This window comes from Polypterus senegalus, chromosome 2 (assembly GCF_016835505.1).
Source record: "Polypterus senegalus isolate Bchr_013 chromosome 2, ASM1683550v1, whole genome shotgun sequence".
NCBI lineage: Eukaryota > Metazoa > Chordata > Cladistia > Polypteriformes > Polypteridae > Polypterus > Polypterus senegalus.
The window spans coordinates 64,986,872-65,011,778 of record NC_053155.1 but is presented as its reverse complement, the minus strand read 5'-3'; the positions used below and the strand labels follow the sequence as shown (position 1 = coordinate 65,011,778).

At 36.5% G+C, this 24,907-nt stretch overlaps 1 protein-coding gene across 2 annotated transcripts in view; it reads right to left on the bottom strand.

Moving 5' to 3' along the window:
- uxs1 (UDP-glucuronate decarboxylase 1) overlaps positions 1-24,907 on the bottom strand; it is a 151,859-nt gene that overhangs the window by 92,694 nt on the left and 34,258 nt on the right. Inside the window, exons 3-4 of one of the 2 annotated variants that reach the window (XM_039743859.1) lie at positions 22,341-22,389; positions 13,772-13,815 (exon numbers count right to left, since the gene is read on the bottom strand). In XM_039743859.1, coding sequence (XP_039599793.1) covers positions 13,772-13,815; positions 22,341-22,389 — 93 coding nt within the window. Of the gene's footprint in view, positions 1-273; positions 351-13,771; positions 13,816-22,340; positions 22,390-24,907 lie in introns of those variants that run through there. The other variant, XM_039743860.1, reaches the window with a different exon arrangement.

Below are 24,907 nucleotides of genomic sequence, written 5' to 3'. Positions count from 1 at the left end.
ATGGGGATTATTTTTATAGGGAAAATAAAATAGAAAGTTCATTCTAACCAAACTGTGTAGTATAATAAAATTGTTGGTGTTCAGTCAACAATGTCCAGTCCAAAGTAATCAAAAGGTTGAGTAAGCAAAACATCCAACAAGCTACAACATTGGTATGCTTTTTACATCAACCATCAGGCAAAAAGGAGCCCACAGAAAAATCAGTTCAGGGCAGGGGAAAAATAATTTAGTTTTCATGAGATGGGTGTGCAGTTAAAAAAAAAAAAAACTTACCAATCATTTTATATCAAGAAGTACTAAGACCATACAACTGATGTGGCTAATCAGAGGGAAGTGACTTGGAAGCAGAGATGTGGAAACATCCAGGAAAGAAGTCTTCCTCCCTCTTAACCATTTAAATGACTCCTGGAATGAAAACCAAGGAACATTAATAACCCTCTTGCAAAATACTGAGGAGTAAAACTTTGGAGAATTATTGCCCAAAGCAGACTTCACAAGGTCTTCTTCATACTCTGATGGGAGGATATAAAGATGTTATGAAGAAGATGTATGAAGAAATGATACAAGATATACTGTATGTACGCTAAAACATTGTTTGCTGCAATCATTGTTCTTTTTCTCAAAAAATCCCAAAGCAGACAATTCCATCAGTCACATGACATCAGGAGAAATGTTTGAAAAATAATGCAACAGGAGATCATGGAACAAAATGAAGATGCAAAGGAAGATAAAACAGTCTGAAGAATAAAAAGTTTCATCTGGAGTGAAAAGAATAATTTATTTTCCAAAATGTCACAAGTTTTTGGACTTTAGATTGGCTTCACTTTTAGATTCATTTCTTATCCACTGTTTAAACACAGAACACAACAGTCTTTTTGAAAAGGAAATATCTATTTAAAGTACACTGTTACTCAGTAGTAAAATGTTTCTTCCTTAGACAAGCCTATTTCCAGTCATTTCCATTTTGTCAGTAACCCAGTAAGGCTGCATTTAGGTTTCCATCAAATGTACAATATATTTTGGTACTAAATTTCATCAGGTCTTTAACAGAATTCTAATTTTTAATACAGGGAAGTGAAATAATACTTTCTCACTGTGTTTATATAATTGATACTGCTTTTGCTCAGATCTTCGGGTTAGTCTGAATAATAAATACAGAGAGGTACAACAATAAAGATGTCAAAGTTGGCATACCATATAAGTGAATAAAGCACAACGATAACATATAAGCAAAATGCCAGTGAAAAAAAAAATCCTGTTCATTCAATCTAATTTAAAATAATACCTAAGAGTGATGCTGGCTCTCACCAAAGGTTTGCCTATACTCTTACTTCATTGCCAAACACAACACATCTGTAAACAATTATTGATACTTATCAGTATGTACATAGTTACAGAATCTTCTCTTAATCTTTATGGCTACATTTTAACTCAAGAAATGATATCCTGTCATAATCAACCCAATAGTGGGAAAGCGTTACAGTGTTAAGATTCACATGGCCCTGGAACCATTTATATGCAAGACTCTGAAACTTCTTCTAAAGATAATGGTCATGCTTTAATCATCAGAAAGTATGATTCATAAAGGAGTACTAATGTGCAAATATTGGTCACCGAGAAACAAAATTGCACTTATTCTCAAATTTTATAAAATTGTTGTATGCTATAAAAACATTGATTAATCACAGCTTTAAATAACACATCGATTATTTAATATTATATCAAAAGCAGAAATATGTTGCTGCCCTTGTACAAAAATTACAATATAGTTTAGCATTAGGGGAGTAAATGCATATGGATATGATATCATTGGCACCGATTGGTTTTGGCCTCCGTCGTTTCCAGACGACATGACTGTTGTTAAAGCATTGCTTCTCTGAACAGAGTTTTAAACATTTGCCTAATTTGTCTGGATTAGCTTTGTTTCACTTAATGTTTTAAGTTAATGAACAATGGAGTCACAAGAACAATAGACTACAGACAAATTACAAGGACGTTTTGCATTGTGTTCAATAGATTTAAAAACTCTGATCCACAACTCAAACAGTAAGGACAAATATCAAAGAAGCTATAAGAAACTTAATATTGTATGCAGTACAAAACACAACAGAGGGGAAAAAGAAGTATTACAAAATAAATTAAAGGGACAAACAATCATGCAGAAATCGCCTCCATATCTTCCTTGTGAATTAAATACACAAATATCAGTTGCTAACATAAGATGTGATGAATGCCAGTTTTGTCTCCTTTAATCATTTTGCTTGCAACAGGAGAAGACCAGGAACCAGGTGCCTTGTGTTCATTTTGTTTTCTAGTATTTTTGGAAAAACTGATGAATAAACAGTCTGGCAGTATATGAGGTGTAAAGGTGTATCGGAAAGTTACAGTCGGATCAAAAATATTAATTGGTATAATAAATTACTGCAACTATACTGTCTAGACCGCGATGGGCTGGCGCCCTGCCTGGGGTTTTTTTTCCTGCCTTGCACCCTATGTTGGCTGGGATTGGCTCCATAAGACCCCCCATGACCCTGTGCTAGGATATAGCGGGTTGGATAATGGATGGGTGGATAGATATACTGTCTAGATCAGTTACATCATATCTGCAAAAACAGAACACTGTATAATATAGACTTGAAGGGGTTATTGTTCTATTATAGCAGTCTAATTTAACTGATGGTCTGCTTCTATTTTAACAATTCTATTTTAAATCACGAAAGCTGGGTTTGGTTGGAACAAGCAATTCTACTTTAGATATTAATTTCATTGTTGTAACGATATTTAGTTTTAATGCAGCAAAAATGTGCCCAAGATTCCACTGTGCAGTTTGGCACTATTTTTGAACATCCTGAAATAATTCAACAGGCCCACGTGAAACTTACATTTTAAATTAAACTAAGCCAAAGCATAAAAATAATTAAAGTCTAAATGAAACCAAGCCAAAAATGATGACGGTTTCTCAAGCGGAAGGCGAAGCACACTCACTCAATCACATTATATGTTTAAATAAGGTTATAAACCATACAACCTCTCACACTTATAATAGCAAAATTAAAAAGGAATACAAACTTTGAACATTAGAGAAAAGAAAAAGGGTGTGTTTTGAAATAAAATTACATGTACAATATTATTTGTAATTCAGCAGTAAGAGCGTACTGCTTTAGCGTTTAAAATAATTTAAGGAAAATTTAATTTGTATCAAAACTGTCTATATAACTATTGTCAATTAGAGCATAAAACCAACGCAAGAAATTTGAATATGCAGTTCATCAGGCTTGCTAGTTTACCTAGTAGCTAACCTGTCCCAAGATTTAATAGAGAAACTTCTTAAAGGTTGTCACGGTTTCTGCTTTAACTATAGTTAATATTTAACTCACTTTACCATGCTAAGTAGTGACATCAGACTTTCAATAAGTTCATACATGGGACCAAAAGTGACACAATTCACCAATGCTAGTGGCCATCCTGGATATTACATGCGCCAGGGATGCTAATTACAAATATTTCATTTTTTTTTTCCTAGGTAAGGAAGACAATATTTTCAACTTAAGCAGTTTATACTCACTAATCATGGTGCCACAGAGGTGGGACATGTTGTAATATGATTAGGTCATGGAAGTAAGCAACTCAATAAAAGTGACAATAATGATCTTGTAAATCAATAAAGGGTTAAGTCTTAATGGAAATCTTCAGGGCTCCCAGAAGGTAACCAAAGCCACTCTGAGAAGAGACGGGGCACGGTCACTGATTACATCTTCTTCTTTACCCGCAGTTCCAAAGCCTAACCACCAGAAATCCTGTGACCCAGAACATAAGGATCAACGGAAACTGTGTGATAATTTTTATCCCCATTTTAATCGCATTTGCCCTCAAAACCCCTTATCAGAAAGTAGCAAGGTCTGGGGGGATTATGAAGCAAGTGTTGGGTGACCCAAGCGCAATTAGAAACAGAATAAGAAATGGTGGAGGGTGGGGTGAGTTATACTATGAACAAGTTTCAGGTGCTCACGACCCAGCAACTGGCACCTGCGACTCAAAAATGGCTGCGAAACATTGGTTTAGGTGTATTAAGAAATAGCTCTGTCATCAGGGCTACTGAAATCTCCTGCCCTGTGCCCAGGGCTCTGGAAAGGCATTGTCCCCTCCCCCATAACCCAGCACTGGAAGAAGATGGTATGAAAATGATTGCTTGTACTTGGTTTATTCCAGACATGAAATGCAAGAAAAAGCAACAACTACAAAAAATAAATAAAATAAATACACACTTAACTTCTGTGGGGCAACTGCAAAAGAAGGCATGAAAAGATGTGTGAATTGCAGTACAAAAAAACACAATCTAGTTTATATATAGTGTGTGTATACTCTATTATATTTGCTGGTTTCCAAAAAACAGAAATATATGGCCCTACTAAAATTAGGCCTTACCCTAATGTTACTCTATTGACTACTTCTGTAAATTGCTTTGGAAAAAAGCATCTGCTAAGCAAATTAATGTAAATGGATTGCCACTGCATCATGTAGAATGAAGTAAATATCACACATGTATTTGTATAATTTTCCATTGTCCTAAAAGTTTACCAACAACAGTATGAAGAATGGAAACCACCTGTCACTTACTCAAAGCTTTATTTTTTGAAAACTTTGAACAATGCTCAAAAAAACAGTTAAGTGATGGTTTATTTTTAATTGCAGCAAGGTATTTGTTTGTATTTTTATATTTTATATTAAATATATTTGATGTGTGTTAACAAAACAAATCAGAATCACACATAAGCCTGGACAGACTCTCGCATGGAAAGTTTTTCAAATATATAATGTATATAATAAATAACTTAAAAAAATGTATACAAAATGGACCCTGCTTTTATGGAATATGCAGCTGAAAAGTAGAGTTGGGCTTAAAAGCTAAACCTTCAATTTCAAGGAACCTTGGTTTTATAGAAAGAAAGAAAAAAAAAAAAAACAACAACAAGAGCATAAAGACATTTTAGAAGACTGAACATTTTGTAGAATTTATAATCTTACATGTCTGTGAAATGTACTGCTGCTTTTTAACTTGGCAATACTACATCACCGCTAGCCACATATGGAAAGCATAGGCATCCGTGAAGGAAAAGAAGAAAAAGAAATAAAAAGGTATTGTAGCTTATTCTAACTGAAGCAAATATCTTAGTTTCCTCTGTAGTCCAGAAGCTGATGACCTAGAAGAATTATTTTGACCAATGTCTGACTCTACCCAAAGAACTAGCCTTTATAAAGACTAAGCAAGTAGGCAGTCCTCTTGTCTCATGACCTGAATAGACAATGGATGTATACTTTTCAAATTCTGCAACTTGCCCAGAATTGCTACTGGCACCGACAATTTAATCGCTTTAGCTTTAATAAACAGGAGATTTTTTCCATCTTGGAAACTCAATTTTTTTTTCTTCTATACTTTTTACAAAATACTAAACCAGTATGCAAAAAGAAATAACAGCAAATAAATATGGAACTTGTTAGTCAATTTGGAGAAGACTATTAAAAAAAGGTAGTTTCTATTGTTGTTAATCAAATCATTTGCCCAAAATATGACTCATTTGCAGAACTGTTTCAAAACTTCAGCAACATTCATTCTCCCAATTTCTTCACTCTCTCATTCAATTTAAGGATACTGGGACAGCAGCCTATCCATACATCAATAGCCAACAATGAGCAATGCTGGTAATATTTCAGAATGTTCCTTGTGGCATGACTATTCATGAAAATGTTATATTTTGGGGGAAAAACAGTTTCCTTGCTAATATTTGATATTATTAATGGGGAAAAATATACCATGTTAATTGCATATGTGGTGCTGATCTTCAATTTTAAGTTGTTTTTAGAACATAAAGACATAGTGAGTATCACAGTTTTGTTCAAAATAATCAATTTAAATCTATATAACATAATCACAGTTATACATAAATAGTAAAAATGTAAAATACAGTAATCCCTCCTTGATCGTTCCAGAACCCCCTGCGATAGGCGAAAACCTGCGAAGTAGAAACCATATGTTTCTATGGTTATTTTTATATATTTTAAGCCCTTAGAAACTCTTCCCACACTGTTTATAAATATTCTCCGCACAGTTATACAGTAAACCCTCGTTTATCGCGGTTAATCCACTCCAGACAGATAAATGAATTTCCAAAAAGTAGGATTCTTTATTTATAAATCTAATATTTTCACAGTTAGAGAATAGAAAACCTGTTTACGACCTTCTAGATACGTTTTTGTTTACATTATTAGAGCCCCCTAGACATGAAACAACACCCTTTAGTCAAAAGTTTAAACTGTGCTCCATGACAAGACAGAGATGACAGTTCTTTCTCACAATTAAAAGAATGCAAACATATCTTCCGCTTCAAAGGAGTTTGCATGTCAGGAGCAGAGAATGTCAGAGAGAGAGAAAAGTAAACAAGCAAAAATCAATAGGGCTGTTGGGCTTTTAAGCATGGGAAGCACCGCGATAAAGCGGCCGCAATGAAGGGATCAATGTGAAGGTAGTCTTTCAGCATTTTTTACAGGCATGTCCGTTTCTAAGCAAACAGCCACTGTGTAAACAGCCCCTCTGCTCATACCCCCTCCATCAGGAGCAGAGAATGTCAGAGAGAGTGAGAGAGACAGAGAAAAGCAAACAATCAAAAATCAATACGGACTGTTAGAGCTTTGAAGTGTGCGAAGCACCACGCAGGAAGCATATCTCATATCATTGAGGAGTTTTATTTAATACGTAATACGTGCTCTGATTGGGTAGCTTCTTAGCCATCCGCCAATAGCGTCCCTTGTATGAAATCAACTGGGCAAACAAACTGAGGAAGCATGTACCATAAAGACCTATTGTCCGCAGTAATCCGCGAACCAGCAAAAATCTGTGATATATATTTAGATATGCTTATATTTACAATCCGCGATGGAGTGAAGCCGCGAAAGTCAAAGCGTGATATAACGAGGGATCACTGTAGTAATAAAAAACAAAATCGAACTTAGCAAACAAGTTAGATGTTGCCATTTGAATGGGTAGATTGCGGAACTCAAGTTAAATACTTCTCTATGAACCAGTAAACAGCTAATGAATAATGCGGTGGAACTCAACCTGGATTATAATGAAATTAAAAAACACACAGATTACAAGAAAAATATTCCAAAACAAAAGGAGACCATTACTAAGATGATGACACAAGCTACTGATGTCAAGGTGGAACTTAGTTCAGGAGGAGCTGAACTGGTTTCATTAAAACATCAAGTTCAAATACTTCTGGAGAGGCATGCCATGCACAACGACTAAGCAGCCTAGCTGGAAAAGGTTTCTGATCTGTCCCGAGTTACTTTGACACCAAGTCTTTCTGTCTTGGTTACTTGCAATTCTCCAGGTCCTGATCTGCCATTGGAATTTCTGTGAAGCCGCTTTGGTGAAGGAGATTCCTCTGCATTGCCAGTATCAAATACTTTCAACAGCAAGGACAGCCAACATCATCGTAAAATGATGCAGTTAACATTATCTGAATGTTCAATGGATGAACATTTTACCTTTCTAATCACAACAAAATAAGTAGTAAAAGTGTTTTATTTGGTTACAAAACCCATGTAGTTAATGCATCAGGCATTCCACTGATCGACTTCACCACATTCTTTGCTCTAAAGAGATATTTTGTCAAGATTTTTCTGTAACCATTTTTCACTGTTTCATGTTTTTCCCCCCAGTATTCTGTTCAGTAAACCGAGTAGATAAATGGATATTTAGAAAAGAGGAAAGGTTTCACTTTACATAAGAGAAAATATATGTACAAGCCTATTTTGAAAGGGGACATGAGGTGAGCTACAAAAAAAGAAAACATTTTAAAATGAAACCTTCTTGTTTAGAGGAATGACATTGATTACCCTTAAACATGTCAAGAGTAAATAAAAACACATTTTTGACAATAACCAAGATATATCACGCCCATATTACAGTAAGTCATCAGCTAACCAATATATGTAAAACTGATAACCCTCTACAGTGATTTTATCAATGTCTATTTCTGTTGATGATCAGGCCTGTGATGATGATTTCATCAGGAAATTTAATGATGGAGTTGTATCAGGCCACTCAGTGACAGGTGAAATGGTAGTACAACATAGGCACCCTAAAGGGTAGTGAGCTGAGCCTATGTTAAGGTTCAACACTGCAAACTTACATAAGCATATACATACATACTCCTATTTTACAAGGTGACACAAAGTCTCAAGTCTAGTAGCTTCATGATCAGCCCTAATGAAATAACAGCACATGGTTTATGCGGAGTATTCTGGCAAATCAGTTTTAATCATTCAGGTGTGCCATGATGCCAAAAACTGATGTAGAATCTTTTGTGGTCCTATTTAGCTGTATGCAGACATGAGGTGGTCTAGAATATATGTAATATTACTTTTAGTGTGTCCCAGTGGCAGTCTGTTGTAGCTGAGTTACGACACAAACGAACTACAATTTTAAATATAACATTATCCAGCTTCAAACTGGGAAAACCTACAAGCACCAAAAGTAGACTTTATACATACAATGAACTACTGCTTTTTAGCCTTTATATGAATATTAAGTAACTCTCTCTCCTCACAATTGTCTAGAACATTTAGGACAAATCTCAAAGTCTAAAAGTTTCTAAAGCTTTAGAATCTAGTAATCATAAGATAACGAGTTTCACACTATTTTAGCACAGAGGACAAACATATAGTAAAACTGTAATTATCAAGAGAGAAAATCTGAAAGTTTGCTTCATAAACAAAATGAAAATTTCATAACACAATTTAAAAGCAACAGAACAGATAAAGGAGAAAACAAAGTAGCTGTATCACACCTAGAAAACAAATTGTTTAACATTAAAATCAAATAAAACTACATGGCCCTAATTTATGACACGCAATAGGCAGAGAAGTATATTTTTTCTGCACAACAGAAGAAGCCTAGCCCTTGACAATCCCTAGCAACCATTCTTTCCTGTATTGATAATTTAGCATTTTCTGTGTTTTAAATTTCCATGTAAACAGGTAGGTCTGAATTGGCATATCATAAAAATTATGTTCACATGGTAAAGCAATATGATCCTTCAAAGCAATAACCTTTGGGTGAAGAAAAAAAAATCTTCCTTTTTATTTCTCAGATAAACAATTTTGGTATACACACAGACTGCATCTGGGTATATAAATAGCTAAGACAAACTAAGACCACAGGCAACAAATGCTACCGTAATAAAAGCTTGTTTCAAAAATTCCTTATTGCCAAGGAGTAATTAGAAACAATATCACTAACATAGGAGGCAATGAGGAAAATTTACCCAGATGACAATAAAAAAAAATCTAAAAATTTAACCTACTAATAATTTTAAAAATCAGATACAGATGAAATTTGGAGCAAATAAAACAAATCAAACACAATCCATTAAGATAGACTACACGCTAATCAACTTTTTTTCAGAAAAGAAATATAGCAAATTAATTATTTGTCAAAACAAAGTAACTATTGCAAGCTGCTCTACCAAAAAAAGCAAAATAAATCTACAAATGAGTTTGCTTGAGTTAATTATTGGACCAAGTTGTGCAGAAAGGTTTACATAGTGTATTTTAACTCTGTAGGCTATAATGTGAAAAACTGGGAGGACACTAGGCAGTGGAGCTTCCATACTAAAGGGGTTCCTCATCAGATCTACATAATGCCAGCCACAAAATATATATTCATTTTTAAAAACTGAAATACCGTAGATCCCGGAATACAGGCCGACCAGGTATATTAGCCGAACCCCTTCTCTACCTACTAAATTACATGTATTTGCCGATGACCGGTATTTAAGCCGACTCCCTTCTCCAAGCAAAATTTTCTAAATTTCCTTAAAAGTGTCTCTTCGGGTATATTTATGTTTATCGGCGAGAATTTGAGACTGCCGGCATTTTTGATATATAATATAATGTGCATAATTTACCAAAACATCAATATCTTTTCTAATGTACTACTGCTCTCCGTGGATTGTTGTCGGGTCTAGGAGACGACACAGACAGAGGAGGGAAAGAAAGCAGAAGCGGGGCCGCAGATCCGGCGTTATGCTAAAGCTAAAAAACAACCATACAAGCCCTATACAGAACTTTTTTTCTGCACTGAAGGAGCTGCTTTTAATCTCATTGTAGATGCGTATAGCGACAATAAAAGGCATTCTATTCTAGAAAAAATTTCATACTGTACTCACCATTTAATTTGACATCTTTGGTCTGCAGGAAGGGAGGAGATATTTCCACACAATGTCCATCTTCGTTTCGATTGCGATCGCTTTCATTTATCTTCTCTTCCTTCCTTAGCAATTATGTGTCTTGCTTGCATGGTCTTAATGAATTATATATATAGTGTGAACTTTGACCCGGACACAGACAGACGTCTTTAGGTCACCCAACACACTGTTTATTTACAAATTATTATTTTACAAGATTTACGTGCACTACAAACCCCAGTGCCTCTTGCACCGATTCCCCAATTGTCCAGGCTCACAGTCCTTTGTGCCTTTCCTTCCTGGCCGTCTCCAGTCCTCACTCCAGCTCTGTCCACTACCGTCCGACATCCACTTTGACTGGAGGGAGGCGGTCCCTTTTATGGGAACCCGGATGGGCTCCAGCTGCTTCCCGACAATCAGTCCTAGCCATACCCCAGTGTGGCGGAAGTGCCGGCTGCGCACCGCGAAGCCGTCCGGTGTCCCCTGTCGTCTTCCCCAGCACTTCCTGGTGTGGCGGAAGTGCTGGGCTCCAGGGTTCCTCAGGCACCTGGGCGCCGCCTGGCAGTGGCCCCCAGCATAACCAGGACGGACGCCCCCTCGCGGTCTGGAGGAGGCACAAGCCCTCCTCTGGTCCTCCTGGGCGTCCCGGCCGGGGACCACAATAGGTAAATCACTGCAATGACGGAAATGACATCCACAAACACATGTATCTGGGCTCCGACTGACGCTATTAACACTCTCGGTTGTTTGTTTACAATCGCGCAAGCAGACACACGTGACAGCATCCATTTCGTAACGCAAGATGCTGGTCGTAAATCAAAACAAAAAAATTTCATTTTAAACTTCCTGATTAATTTATTATAAATTTTATTAACAAAATCAACAACTAAAACACTTTTTTGAATAAATTCTTTATTTAATTTAAAGTACCGGCATGCAAAGTTACTTCTTCATCTGAAAGATGGCTCTGTGGTTTCGTCATTATTTACTTATTTATCGGTTATTTATCAGCAGAACCGGCATTGCGCTGGAAATCTTGAATCTGAAACGATACTCGTTGTATAAACCGACCCCCAAACTCCAAGCCAAAAATCTAGGACGAAATTCTCAGCTTATATAACGGGATCTACGGTAAACATATTGCACATTTTTAGACTAAACAAAACAATAAGAAACTGGTCAGTAATGTGTCACATTATAAATTACTCCGTACTCATTACTGAGTTTGAGAGAAAATTCTGCAAGACAGTGCAGAGTGCCCTTTACAGGAAGGACCGAAAGATGGTCTGCTAGTGATTTACAGTATGGATCATACGAGTCGAGTGCCAGCAGTCCTCATCATTTGAACCAAGATATTCCCTCGGAAATCCAAATAAATCGAACAGGCACAGAGCATGTGCCCAAAAGTGACTTAGTCTGATTTCAAAGGAGAGGTAGGGAGGTTTAAAACAAATGCTTTTTACTGGTGTCGAGGCTTACAAATTTTGCACTAAGGCAACATTTAGCATTTTTTATAACCACACAAAAAAAGTTAACAAAAATAACTGCCCATTTTATCATGATCTATATTGTTCAGCTGATGATATATTAGTGTATGATAAAAAAAAAGGACAAACAATCTGGGCATTCTAAATTTACTTTATGTTGTGAAAACAATTTAAATAAAAATAATTTTAGGGAAAACACAAAATTGTAAAATCTGTTTTAAGGGAGTATTAGGGCTTGGTTTTAATTATCACCATTGCTGAACATGTTGTTACCTTTGGGAAGTTGTAGTTTGACTAATTATATAATTTGTTAATAGTAAGAAAAAATAACATTTTGAAAACTGGCAATACTTCTAAATTATCAGAAAAAAAGGATGGTGAACTCTCTGTGAGTTTTAGGATTCTACTTCTGTGATAAATTGGATAAAGACAGATTGATCAGAATTGCACAAAAAGGTGAAATGTTATATTTGTATTAATCATATTGTTAAATACAGTCATGCTCCATTTAGGCCTGGCCTTTTGGCTGTATTTCGATCAGAAAGTGTAAACATCATTTCAGTTGGGGCTCTGTGGGTCTGGTGTGCATACTTTTAACTGCCAGTACAGAGTAGCAGAAACCAATCTTTGCCCCTGGGCTGCTGTACACTAGGTCCGTGCAAGGCAGTGTTTCTCAACTACTGGATCACGCCACTATTCAGTCACATGTAGGCATCTTTAAATCATTAATTTGTTAACAAAGCAATCAGCATAGCTGTGCAAAATATTTCCCCATTTCTAAGTGAGCTTATTTCACCAAGGGGGAGCCTTGATTTCATTCATTTCAACAAGGGGATAGTTCGCAAAGGCTGCTGGTGGTGGGGGGCATGGTAGGTTGGAGGGTGTCATAGATAAATTTAAAAAGGCAATATTGTGCTACAGGACCATAAATGTTGAGAAACACTGGTGTAAAAATGTGGTGCAGGCTGAATACATAAGAATTAATTACGTCGAACCACACCAATTAAACCAAACCTTAAAAGCCCTTCCAAGAGTTGGATAATCTGTGACCCTGTGAAATAATAGGAATATCCTTCACATCTTCTATAACTCTGTGATGGCCAGTGCAGTTTTATATACTGTGATGTACTGTGCTGGCAACATCACTTCAAGAGAGGCACACCAAATAAACGGACAAGTTCAGTTATAGGACCACTCTGAACCTCCCGAAGATAGTAGCGAAGGACAAATTAAAAATAAATCTGACACCCCAAGATTGTATACTTTCAGCCAACTAATTATTCAGCAGAACTTTGTCAAGAAGCGCTACTGGGGCTCCTTTATACGTCTGCATAATGCCTCACTGGGACTGTGACTGCCAGGTCAGAACCTTATTTTTCTTTTGAATGTTCTTGCTTTATTATAATTTCAGTGTGTGTGTGTGTGTATTTATTTTTTTTACTTACCTTTTTATGTATGTATTTATTTAAAGAGCTTTTATAAAAAGTCAAATTTTCCCCAGTGGACAAATAAAATTCTAACTAACAAAAGACTTTTTACTGCCACTGATTTTGGCAATTTCTAGAACATTATTACTATCTTTTTGTTGTTTTTTCCTATAGCCAGTGGCTGTAAATACGATTCGCTTAAAATCGGTTGACTATAAATAGGTGCATGACTGTCTGTAGGATGAAGTATGTTAAGTGTGTCTAGAAATGTTACTGGGACTCCTTCATACGTATGGCAATATGTCTTTATAATGCCTCAGTATGAATGCTCTTTTAGCATTAACCATGTCAGAAGTTTGTTTTTCTTCTTGTCTGGGTTTGGGATGGGGGAATCTGTTGCTGTTTGTTATAATACTTATTTTTCTTCAAGGGCACCTGGACTAATATGTTTTAATTAAGAGGATAACATTCAACGCATACAGAAATCCAAATTCCAGAGGCTTTATAAGTATTTTCTCCATCTCTAGATCAAATTTAAAATAGGAACATAAATCTTATACCTACCGACTATCCACACCTGTATATATAGTTTCGTAAGCAAACCTACCTGACTTCCAAATCTCTAATTTTTTCTCGAAGAGGTGCAATTACCTGCAAAATAAAAAGACAATATTACTGCTTAAATTATTAATTGCAATGTTTTGAATATCCGAATATAATAAACAGAAATTACTGCATTATTGTTCGTTACTATGACGTAATGTTTATCAGCTTTACAGTAAACAAAAATTGATTGCATTCCAACTTCCTTAATAACTTACTGTTTCTGTCTGAAAAGGCAATTTAAGAATCTTTCCAAATTGTAGCATGGAACTTAAATCAATCAAGGCAAAGATTATCAAAAATGTATATTCTTACTTAGCCACAGAGTGAAATCCAAAAATGGTGTATTTTTAAGTCTTGTGCAATAATTTGAATAATATGTCTAAGTATGCATTTATTAAATTATTTCTGTGAGAATCTTGGGAATGATTATTACTGTCTGGTGAATCTCATAGAAATAAAATTTCAAACAACTGATGCTGACCTAGCAATAAAGTAAACTGGGTAATCCGTTTTATGTTAGGACAAACAGATCCAGCAAGCAAGCAAAGTTTTTCTCATATTTAAAAAAAAAAAAACGCCATTTACAGTTCTAGATCGCTTATGCTGACTGCAGTCTCCCCACACATACTTAAACTTGGTCCCATAAGGGAAAAAAAGCTAAGAAATGATAGCCCTACAAGATGACAGCTTAAAACACTTTGATTTGCAATTGTGAATGTAATGTCTTTATATTGATTGTTTATGTATACTATTCTAGTTGTTTTTAAATTATTTACATTGTTTCAAAAAGATTTGAAGAGACTGTTGCAAATATATGCTACCCTCCAAAATCTTTTCCAAAATAAAATATCCTATAAAAATAAATATAGGGCTAAGGAAATGCCTAAAAGTACAACAGCAATAGTTAACTCTTCTTGTCTGCAATTTACATAGAAACATCACTAATGAACTGGTGAATTCTGTAGTTAAATGTCCACCTGCCACTAATTTTGAATTGAATTTTCACCAATTCTTTCACTTTACAAACAAAAATGTTACGAATTGTACATGTATAACTATTGATACTTGATCAACTGCACCTGATCTGAATATATCTGCTTTTTTACAATTCAAAAAATAAACATTAGATATAAAAAGGGGTAATTTACAATTTAAGGAAATAATCTGATGATGAGAAGATTAACTTTTACAAAAACCAAAATGAACACAAGTCATGAAAGGGATATACTGCTCTGTGACATCATTTACTAAACTTGGTTGTGGAATCCCTTTCAAAGGCTTTTATTTAAAAACAAAAGACTCAAATACGAAGGAGAAAATGTCCAGAAAAGACTATTTCATTCACATCTATATTTCCTTCATTAATAGACAATAAAGAGAGACTAAAATATTAAATATGTTTTGGAAAATAAATCTATTTCTAGGAATATACCATAATCTAACCTCACATATAGAATTTCTATATGGGCACAAAGAAAGCAAGCAACAACAAAACAATAATAAAATTGATTAAATTAAGAGTTTAATTATTGTACTGAAATGAATGGAATAAAAAAAAAAAAAAAAGGGTACAGTGGTACTCCATCTCCAAGTCTGGAAAAGACCAGTCTAGAGGAGCAGAAGAAATTAAAGAAGATTATCAGTACCAAATTACAGAAAACACTCTCTAGTAGGAGTCGAATTAGTGAGTGGAACAATTAGCATATTGTAGAACTGCTGGTTTAACAGTTCTTGAAAACTGTCACATTGAGACATGAATTGATTAAGGAGATACATTTTAACAATGTTTTTTTATTGTGTTAAGAAATACTGAACAGATACCTTGTATGTCACACACAAATTATGCATTAAGGGCAATTAATAGTGACTCCATTGGAGCACAAGTAAACAAATATAATGGATTCAGAAAAAAAGACAAAAATAAATAAATAACAGCAATATACATTATTCGTTAACTACTTCATTCCCATCCTAAAACAACATGTTAAAGCAAACTAGGAGAATGAGTCTCTTAGACCCTGTAATATTTTTTTGGCTGTTGTTTATTGCTGAACGTTCTGTTAGTTGCACTGGATAATGTTATTTAGACTTCCCAAATATATGTGCAATAGACTCTGCTCCTGTGCAAATAATAACATTGCCAAGCATAAATGGAGGCTAACTATGTAGCATCCTGGCCTTCTAAAATTTAATAGCATCAGTGCACAGGTAATCCTCATAAATGAAAAGTGATGAGTACAGTGGTGTGAAAAACTATTTGCCCCCTTCCTGATTTCTTATTCTTTTGCATGTTTGTCACACAAAATGTTTCTGATCATCAAACACATTTAACCATTAGTCAAATATAACACAAGTAAACACAAAATGCAGTTTTAAAAATTATGGTTTTTATTATTTAGGGAGAAAAAAAATCCAAACCTACATGGCCCTGTGTGAAAAAGTAATTGCCCCCTTGTTAGAAAATAACCTAACTGTGGTGTATCACATCCAAGTTCAATTTCCGTAGCCACCCCCAGGCCTGATTACTGCCACACCTGCTTCAATCAAGAAATCACTTAAATAGGAGCTGCCTGACACAGAGAAGTAGACCAAAAGCACCTGAAAAGCTAGACATCATGCCAAGATCCAAAGAAATTTAGGAACAAATGAGAACAGAAGTAATTGAGATCTATCAGTCTGGTAAAAGTTATAAAGCCTTTTCTAAAGCTTTGGGACTCCAGCGAACCACAGTGAGAGCCATTATCCACAAATGGCAAAAACATGGAACAGTGGTGAACCTTCCCAGGAGTGGCCGGCCGACCAAAATTACCCCAAAAGCGCGGAGACGACTCATCCGAGAGGTCACAAAATACCCCAGGACAACGTCTAAAGAACTGCAGGCCTCACTTGCCTCAATTAAGGTCAGTGTTCACAACTCCACCATAAGAAAGAGACTGGGCAAAAATGGCCTGCATGGCAGATTTCCAAGACGCAAACCACTGTTAAGCAAATAGAACATTTGGGCTTGTCTCAATTTTGCTAAGAAACATCTCAATGATTGCCAAGACTTTTGGGAAAATACCTTGTGGACTGATGAGACAAAAGTTGAACTTTTTGGAAGGCAAATGTCCCGTTACATCTGGCGTAAAAGGAACACAGCATTTCAGAAAAAGAACATCATACCAACAGTAAAATATGGTGGTGGTAGTGTGATGGTCTGGCGTTGTTTTGTTGCTTCAGGACCTGGAAGGCTTGCTGTGATAGATGGAACCCTGAATTCTACTGTCTACCAAAAAATCCTGAAGGAGAATGTCTGGCCATCTGTTCGTCAACTCAAGCTGAAGCGATCTTGGGTGCTGCAACAGGACAATGACCCAAAACACACCAGCAAATCCACCTCTGAATGGCTGAAGAAAAACAAAATGAAGACTTTGGAGTGGCCTAGTCAAAGTCCTGACCTGAATCCAATTGAGATGCTATGGCATGACCTTAAAAAGGCGGTTCATGCTAGAAAACCCTCAAATAAAGCTGAATTACAACAATTCTGCAAAGATGAGTGGGCCAAAATTCCTCCAGAGCTGTAAAGACTCATTGCAAGTTATCGCAAACGCTTGATTGCAGTTATTGCTGCTAAGGGTGGCCCAACCAGTTATTAGGTTCAGGGGGCAATTACTTTTTCGCACAGGTTTGGATTTTTTTTTTCTCCCTGAATAATAAAAACCATCATTAAAAAAACTGCATTTTGTGTTTACTTGTGTTATATTTGACTAATGGTTAAAAGTGTTTGATGATCAGAAACATTTTGTGTGACAAACATGCAAATAAGAATAAGAAATCAGGAAGGGGGCAAATAGTTTTTCACACCACTGTATGTCTAGTTGTACTGAGCAATAAGACATGCTGATCTAGGTTTGGGCCCCCCCTACTAGTGATAGCAAATGAAACATTCATTTGTTTGCTATACATACACAACTAATTGCATTTACCGCTCACTATTCTTATCTGGCTTGCATTTACAGAAGATGAGAAAACTGTTCTCTTTGAGCAGCAATGTACTGTAGTTTTCTTCTAACATCCATTAAATAGGTTTTATTTATTTGTTTTGATTTCAAAATATCACTACCACGCATATCCAGATTAACATGCATTACAGTAAACCCTCGTTTATCGCGGTTAATCTGTTCCAGACTCTACCGCGATAAATGATTTTCCGCGAAGTAGGATTCTTTATTTATAAATCGAATATTTTCGCAGTTAGAGCATAGAAAACCTGTTTACGACCTTCTAAATAAGTTTTTTAAAAATATTAGAGCCCTCTAGACATGAAATAACGCCATTTAGTCAAAAGTTTAAACTGTGCTCCATGACAAGACAGAGATGACAGTTCCATCTCACAATTAAAAGAATGCAAACATATCTTCCTCTTCAAAAGGAGTGTGCGTCAGGAGCAAAGAATGTCAAAGAGATAGTGAGAGACACAGAGAGAGAAAACCAACAATCAAAAATCAATAGGGCTGTTTGGGCTTTTAAGTATGCGAAGAACCGCTGGACAAAGCAGTTGCAAGGAAGAGAGCAATGTGAAGGTAATCTTTTAGCATTTTTTAGAGGAGCATCCGTATCCTCTAGGCCAGTGTGCATACCCCCTCCGTCTGGAGCAGAGAATGTCAAAGAGAGTGAGAGAGAGAGAGAAAAGCAAACAATCAAAAATCAATACATGCTGTTCGGGCTTTCAAGTATGTGAAGCACCATGCGGGAAGCATATCGTATATCATTGAGGAGTTTTATTTAATACGTAATATGTGCTCGGATTGGGTAGCTTCTCAGCCATCCTCCAATAGCGTCCCTTGTATGAAATCAACTAGGCAAACCAACAGAGGAAGCATGTACCATAAATTAAAAGACCCGTTGTCCCAGAAATCCGCAAACCAGCGAAAAATCTGTGATATACAGTGCATCTGAAAAGTATTCACAGCGCAACATTTCAAAAAAGTCAGTATTGTTATGCACAAGACTTTAATCATGCAGATCTTACTGTTATGTATATAAGTATTCACAGCCTTTGCTCAATACTTTGTCAATGCACTTTTGGCAGCAATTACAGCCTCAAGTCTTTTTGAATATGATACCACAAGCTTGGCACAATTATCCTTGGCCAGTTTCACCCATTCCTCTTTGCAGCACCAATGGCAAAGGCTGTGAATGCTTATATACATGTGCTTTCTCAATTTTATTTTTAATAAATTTGCAAAAATCTCAAGTAAACTTTTTTCACGTTGTCATTATGGGGTGTTGTGTGTAGAATTCTGAGGAAAAAAAATGAATTGAATTCATTTTGGAATAAGGCTGTAACATAACAAAATGTGGAAAAAGTAATGCGCTGTGAATACTTTCCAGATGCACTGAATATTTAGATATGCTTATATTTAAATTCCGCGATGGAGTTAAGCCGCGAAAGTCGAAGCACGATATAGCGAGGTACCACTATATACATAACAGTAAGATCTGCATGATTACAGTCTTGTGCATAACAATACTGACTTTTTTGAAATGTACACAAACTGCAAGAATTTCAAAGAGTTTTGTTCATTTAAGAAAGGATATTAATCTCAGAATAAATTTAGTTTCTGTGGTTGATAATTCTCAGCACTCTTTGTGTAGTAGAGTTGGATTCTTAATTTGAAACAAAACAAAAAAAAAAAAAAACACTAAGGATTTCTGTGTTCATGGGGTTTTTCAGGCTTTAGTGGACTAAAACTGCAAGTGTTAATTTATATTTTTAAATTAAAATGTACCAAACACTACCTGTTATCCAAATTACTTTACACAAGAGGCTCCTTCTGCCCATGATGTACACTTTTAGCTATTATGAGCCTTAATACAACATGCACTCTGGCAGACTCTATGGCTATAGAGGGGCAAGACGGTTTGAGTCACAGACGACGGATTAGTAACAACGGTTTTGCAGATGTCAAGTATCTTTTTACTTCAGTTTACTTAACATTTAGGAACTTAAATGTGAATTGGCTTAAATGTTTAATCATCATACAGCACAAAGATGATAAGTAATATAAAAATATGACACAAAACAATAATAAAAGTACAGAACAAGGTAATGCTAGCCTTTGTCAAACATCAAATAAAAGAAGACTAATGGAGTAACAACTTAAACTCTCACTATCTTAAACCAAGCTTTGATAAAAGCATTTTAAAAGGCACTGCAAACCTATAGTCATGTGCAGGGAATTTACCGTTTCACTCTGTTAGCAGACTGATGCCTATTCTGGAATGTTTACATTGGGTCCAGTAATATTCCTCTTTTATGTACTTTATTGATGGTGTTGTAATAATTCTGAATAGTTTCAACAATATTTCAGCAAGTGTGTTATTTATTTAACCAACCCCATTCATTCACTAGATTAATTTAAATCCAGTCCCAAGGTGAAAAAGGACAAATGTTTATCCTGGCAGTATTTAGTAGAAAGCAAGCTCCATGGTATTGTGGGCATATCTATTCTCAAGCTTTAATTCCCTTATTTACTCACACAGCAATATTTTCATTAAAACCACAGTAAATGAAACCAAATATAAATAAAAACTTTTCTTTTGTTAGTTTTATTTAATTATATTTTTTTTTATTTATTTATTTTTTAAAATTGCACACTTCCTGGAATGTACTACTAGCCACCTGCCTGATTTTGTGTGAACAATTATTGAACACTTTCTGTAAATCCAATAAACCTCATTTCACTTCTCAAATATCACTGTGTGTGTCTCCTATATGATATATTTAACTGACATTTTTTATCGTAACAACCAACGATTTATACAGGAAAATAATGAATATTAACAAGGTTGCCCAAGCTTTGTGTGTGTGTGTATGTATGTATGTAGGTATATATATATATATATATATATATATATATATATATACACACAGTGGGGTACAGAAGGTATTCAGACCCCCTTCAATTTTTCACTCTTTGTTATATTGCAGCCATTTGTTAAAATCATTTAAATTAATTTTTTTCCTCATTAATGTACACACAGCACACCATATTGACTAGACAAAAAAAAATTTTGAAATTGTTGCAGATTTATTAAAAAAGAAAAAAACTGAAATATCACACGGTCCTAAGTATTCAGACCCTTTGCTGTGTGACACTCGTATATTTAACTCAGGTGCTTTCCATTTCTTCTGATCATCCTTGAGATCACCTTCATTTGAGTCCAGCTGTGTTTGATTATACTGATTGGACTTGATTAGGAAAGCCACACACCTGTCCATATAAGACCTTACAGTTCACAATGCATGTCAGAGCAAATGAGAATCATGAGGTCAATAGGAACTGCCTGAAGAGATCAGAGACAGAATTGTGGCAAGGCACAGATCTGGCCATGGTTACAAAAAAAATTTCTGCTGCACTTAAGGTTCCCAAGAGCACAGTGGCCTCCATAATACTAAAATGGAAGATGTTTGGGACGACCAGAACCCTTCCTAGAGCTGGCCATCCGGCCAAGCTGAGCTACCGGGGGAGAAGAGCCTTGGTGAGAGAGGTAAAGAAGAACCCAAAGATCACTTTGGCTGAGCTCCAGAGATGCAGTCAGGAGATGGGAGAAAGTTGTAGAAAGTCAACCATCACTACAGCCCTCCACCACTCAGGGCTTTATGGCAGAGTGGCCTGTCGGAAGCCTCTCCTCAGTGCAAGACAAATGACAGCCCGCTTGCAATTTGCTAAAAGATACTTGAAGGACTCTGAGATGGTGAGAAATAAGATTCTCTGGTCTGAGGAGACCAAGATAGAACTTTTTGGCCTTAATTCCAAGTGGTATGTGTGGAGACAACCAGGCACTGCTCATCACTTGTCCAATACAGTCCCCACAGTGAAGCATGGCAGTGGCAGCATCATGCTGTGTGGGTGTTTTTCAGCTGCAGGGACAGGACGATTGGTTGCAATCAAGGGAAAGATGAATGCGGCCAAGTACAGGGATATCCTGGACAAAAACCTTCTCCAGAGTGCTAAGGACCTCAGACTCGGCCGAAGGTTTACCTTCCAACAAGACAATGACCCTAAGTACACAGCTAAAATAACGAAGGAGTGGCTTCACAACAACTCTGACTGTTCTTGAATGGCCCAGCCAGAGCCCTGACTTAAACCCAATTGAGCATCTCTGGAGAGACCTAAAAATGGCTGTCCCCTAATGTTTACCATCCAACCTGACAGGACTGGAGAGGATCTGCAAGGAGAAATGCCAGAGGATCCCCAAATCCATGTGTAAAAAGCTTGTTGCATCTTTCCCAAGAAGACTCGTGGCTGTATTAGCTCAAAAGGGTGCTTCTACTAAATACTGAGCATAGGGTCTGAATACTTAGGACCATGTGATATTTCAGTTTTTCTTTTTTAATAAATCTGCAACAATTTCAAAAAAATTTTTTTTGTCTGTCAATATGGGGTGCTGTGTGTACATTAATGAGGAAAAAAAATTAATGATTTTAGCAAATGGCTGCAATATAACAGAGTGAAAAATAGAAGGGGGTCTAAATACTTTCCGTACCCACTGTATATATAATTTTTTGAAAAAATGAAACCAACCTCTTCAATTTTCTTTTCAATCTTCAGTTCTCCATTTTCATGCAATGATCTGTTAAGGATAAGTAACACAATTGAAAATGAACATCTGAATTTTACACTCTCCAAAAAAACATAATATCATCATCACCACCACATACAAGCATGGTAACATACCAGAAGGAAGAATTAACTTATATTATTGAAACAAGGGTATTCCACATGTTGACTACTAAGGAAGGAGAACATTTAAAAACACACAAGTTAAATAATTATGGAATACCATTTACATTACTTAGAGAGATCTCTTGAATAATATGGTAGTCTTATCTTTTATATAATAGGCTACCGTGGTTGTCCATTTGTCTAGGATTTTAAATCACCTGCAGCTCGCAAACTGTTTTACCTATTGAACTGACATTTGGTACACATACAGTGCATCCGGAAAGTATTCACAGAACATCACTTTTTCCACATTATGTTATGTTACAGCCTTATTCCAAAATGGATTAAATTCATTTTTTTCCTCAGAATGCTACACACAACACCCCATAATGACAATGTGAAAAAAACTTTGCTTGAGGATTTTTCAAATTTATTAAAAATAAAAAAACTGAGAAATCAAATATACATAAGTATTCACAGCCTTTGCTCAATACTTTGTCGATGCACTTTTGGCAGCAATTACAGCCTCAAGTCTTTTTGAATATGATACCACAAGCTTGGCACAATTATCCTTGGCCAGTTTCACCCATTCCTCTTTGCAGCACCTCTCAAGCTCCATCAGGTTGGATGGGAAGCGTCGGTGCAGAGCCATTTTAAGATCTCTCCAGAGATGTTCAGTCGGATTCAAGTCTGGGCTCTGGCTGGGCCACTCAAGGATATTTACAGAGTTGTCCTGAAGCCACTGTTTTAATATCTTGGCTGTGTGCTTAGGGTCATTGTCCTGCTGAAAGATGAACCGTCGCCCCAGTCTGAGGTCAAGAGCACTCTGGAGCAGGTTTTCATCCAGGATGTCTCTGTAGATTGCTGCAGTCATCTTTCCCTTTCTTTATCCTGACTGGTCTCCCAGTTCCTGCCGCTGATAAACATCCCCAAAGCATGATGCTGCCACCACCATGCTTCACTGTAGGGATGGTATTGGCCTGGTGATGAGCGGTGTCTGGTTTCATCCAAACGTGACACCTGCCATTCACACCAAAGAGTTCAATCTGTCTCATCAGACCAGAGAATTTTGTTTCTCATGGTCTGAGAGTCCTTCAGGTGCCTTTTGGCAAACTCCAGTCGGGCTGCCATGTGCCTTTTACTAAGGAGTGGCTTCCGTCTGGCCACTCTACCATACAGGCCTGATTGGTGGATTGCTGCAGAGATGGTTGTCCTTCTGGAAGGTTCTCCACTCTCCACAGAGGACCTCTGGAGCTCTGACATCGGGTTCTTGGTCACCTCCCTGAGTTAGGCCCTTCTCCCCCAATTGCTCAGTTTAGATGGCCGGCCAGCTCTAAGAAGAGTCCTGGTGGTTTCGAACTTCTTCCACTTACGGATGATGGAGGCCACTGTGCTCATTGGGCCCTTCAAAGCAGCAGAAATTTTTCTGCAACCTTCCCCAGATTTGTGCCTCGAGACAATCCCGTCTCTGAGGTCTACAGACAATTCCTTTGACTTCATGCTTGGTTTGTGCTCTGACATGAACTGTCAACTGTGGGACCTTATATAGACAGGTGTGTGCCTTTCCAAATCACATCCAGTCAACTGAATTTACCACAGGTGGACTCCAATTAAGCTGCAGACACATCTCAAGGATGATCAGGGGAAACAGGATGTACTTGAGCTCAAGTTTGAGCTTCATGGCAAAGGCTGTGAATACTTATGTACATGTGCTTTCTCAGTTTTTTTATTTTTAAAAAATTTGCAAAAACCTCAAGTAAACTTTTTTAACGTTGTCATTATGGGGTGTTGTGTGTAGAATTCTGAGGAAAAAAATGAATTTAATCCATTTTGGAATAAGGCTGTAACATAAAATGTGGAAAAAGTGATGCGCTGTGAATACTTTCCAGATGCACTGTATACTTCGTGACCTCAACTGCCCACTTTCGAGGAGATGATTTTTAATAATCTTTTTCATTTTATTTTATTGTACAATCAACTCTCGTCAGTGGGCACCAGGGTGGCCATGCATTGCATGTATACAGGCGCCGTTCTCATCCCTACCACCTTCGCCATCACTTCCCCTACCTCTTCATATCTTTAATCATTCTTGAGGCAGACTGAACACTTAAGTGGCAGCTTAAGTGAAAAATTAATAAAAACGTACTAAGTAATTACAACACAAAAACTGACAATCAGTTTTAACGCGAAAAGATGCCAATGGAAGAAGAGAAGAAGTGGGCCGCAAGAGTGGAGAAAACAAATGCTGCTCACGAAGCAGCAAGCGCAACAACCACTGAGCAAATGAATGCTAAACATACAGAGAAAGAGGATGAAAACTATATGTCAAGTGTATTCACTGCATGTTATCGTGCAGTATGCTGTTACTGGTGTTTGTATATAACCTTACGTAATGTAACCTAGCGCAAGATATTTTATAAATAAAA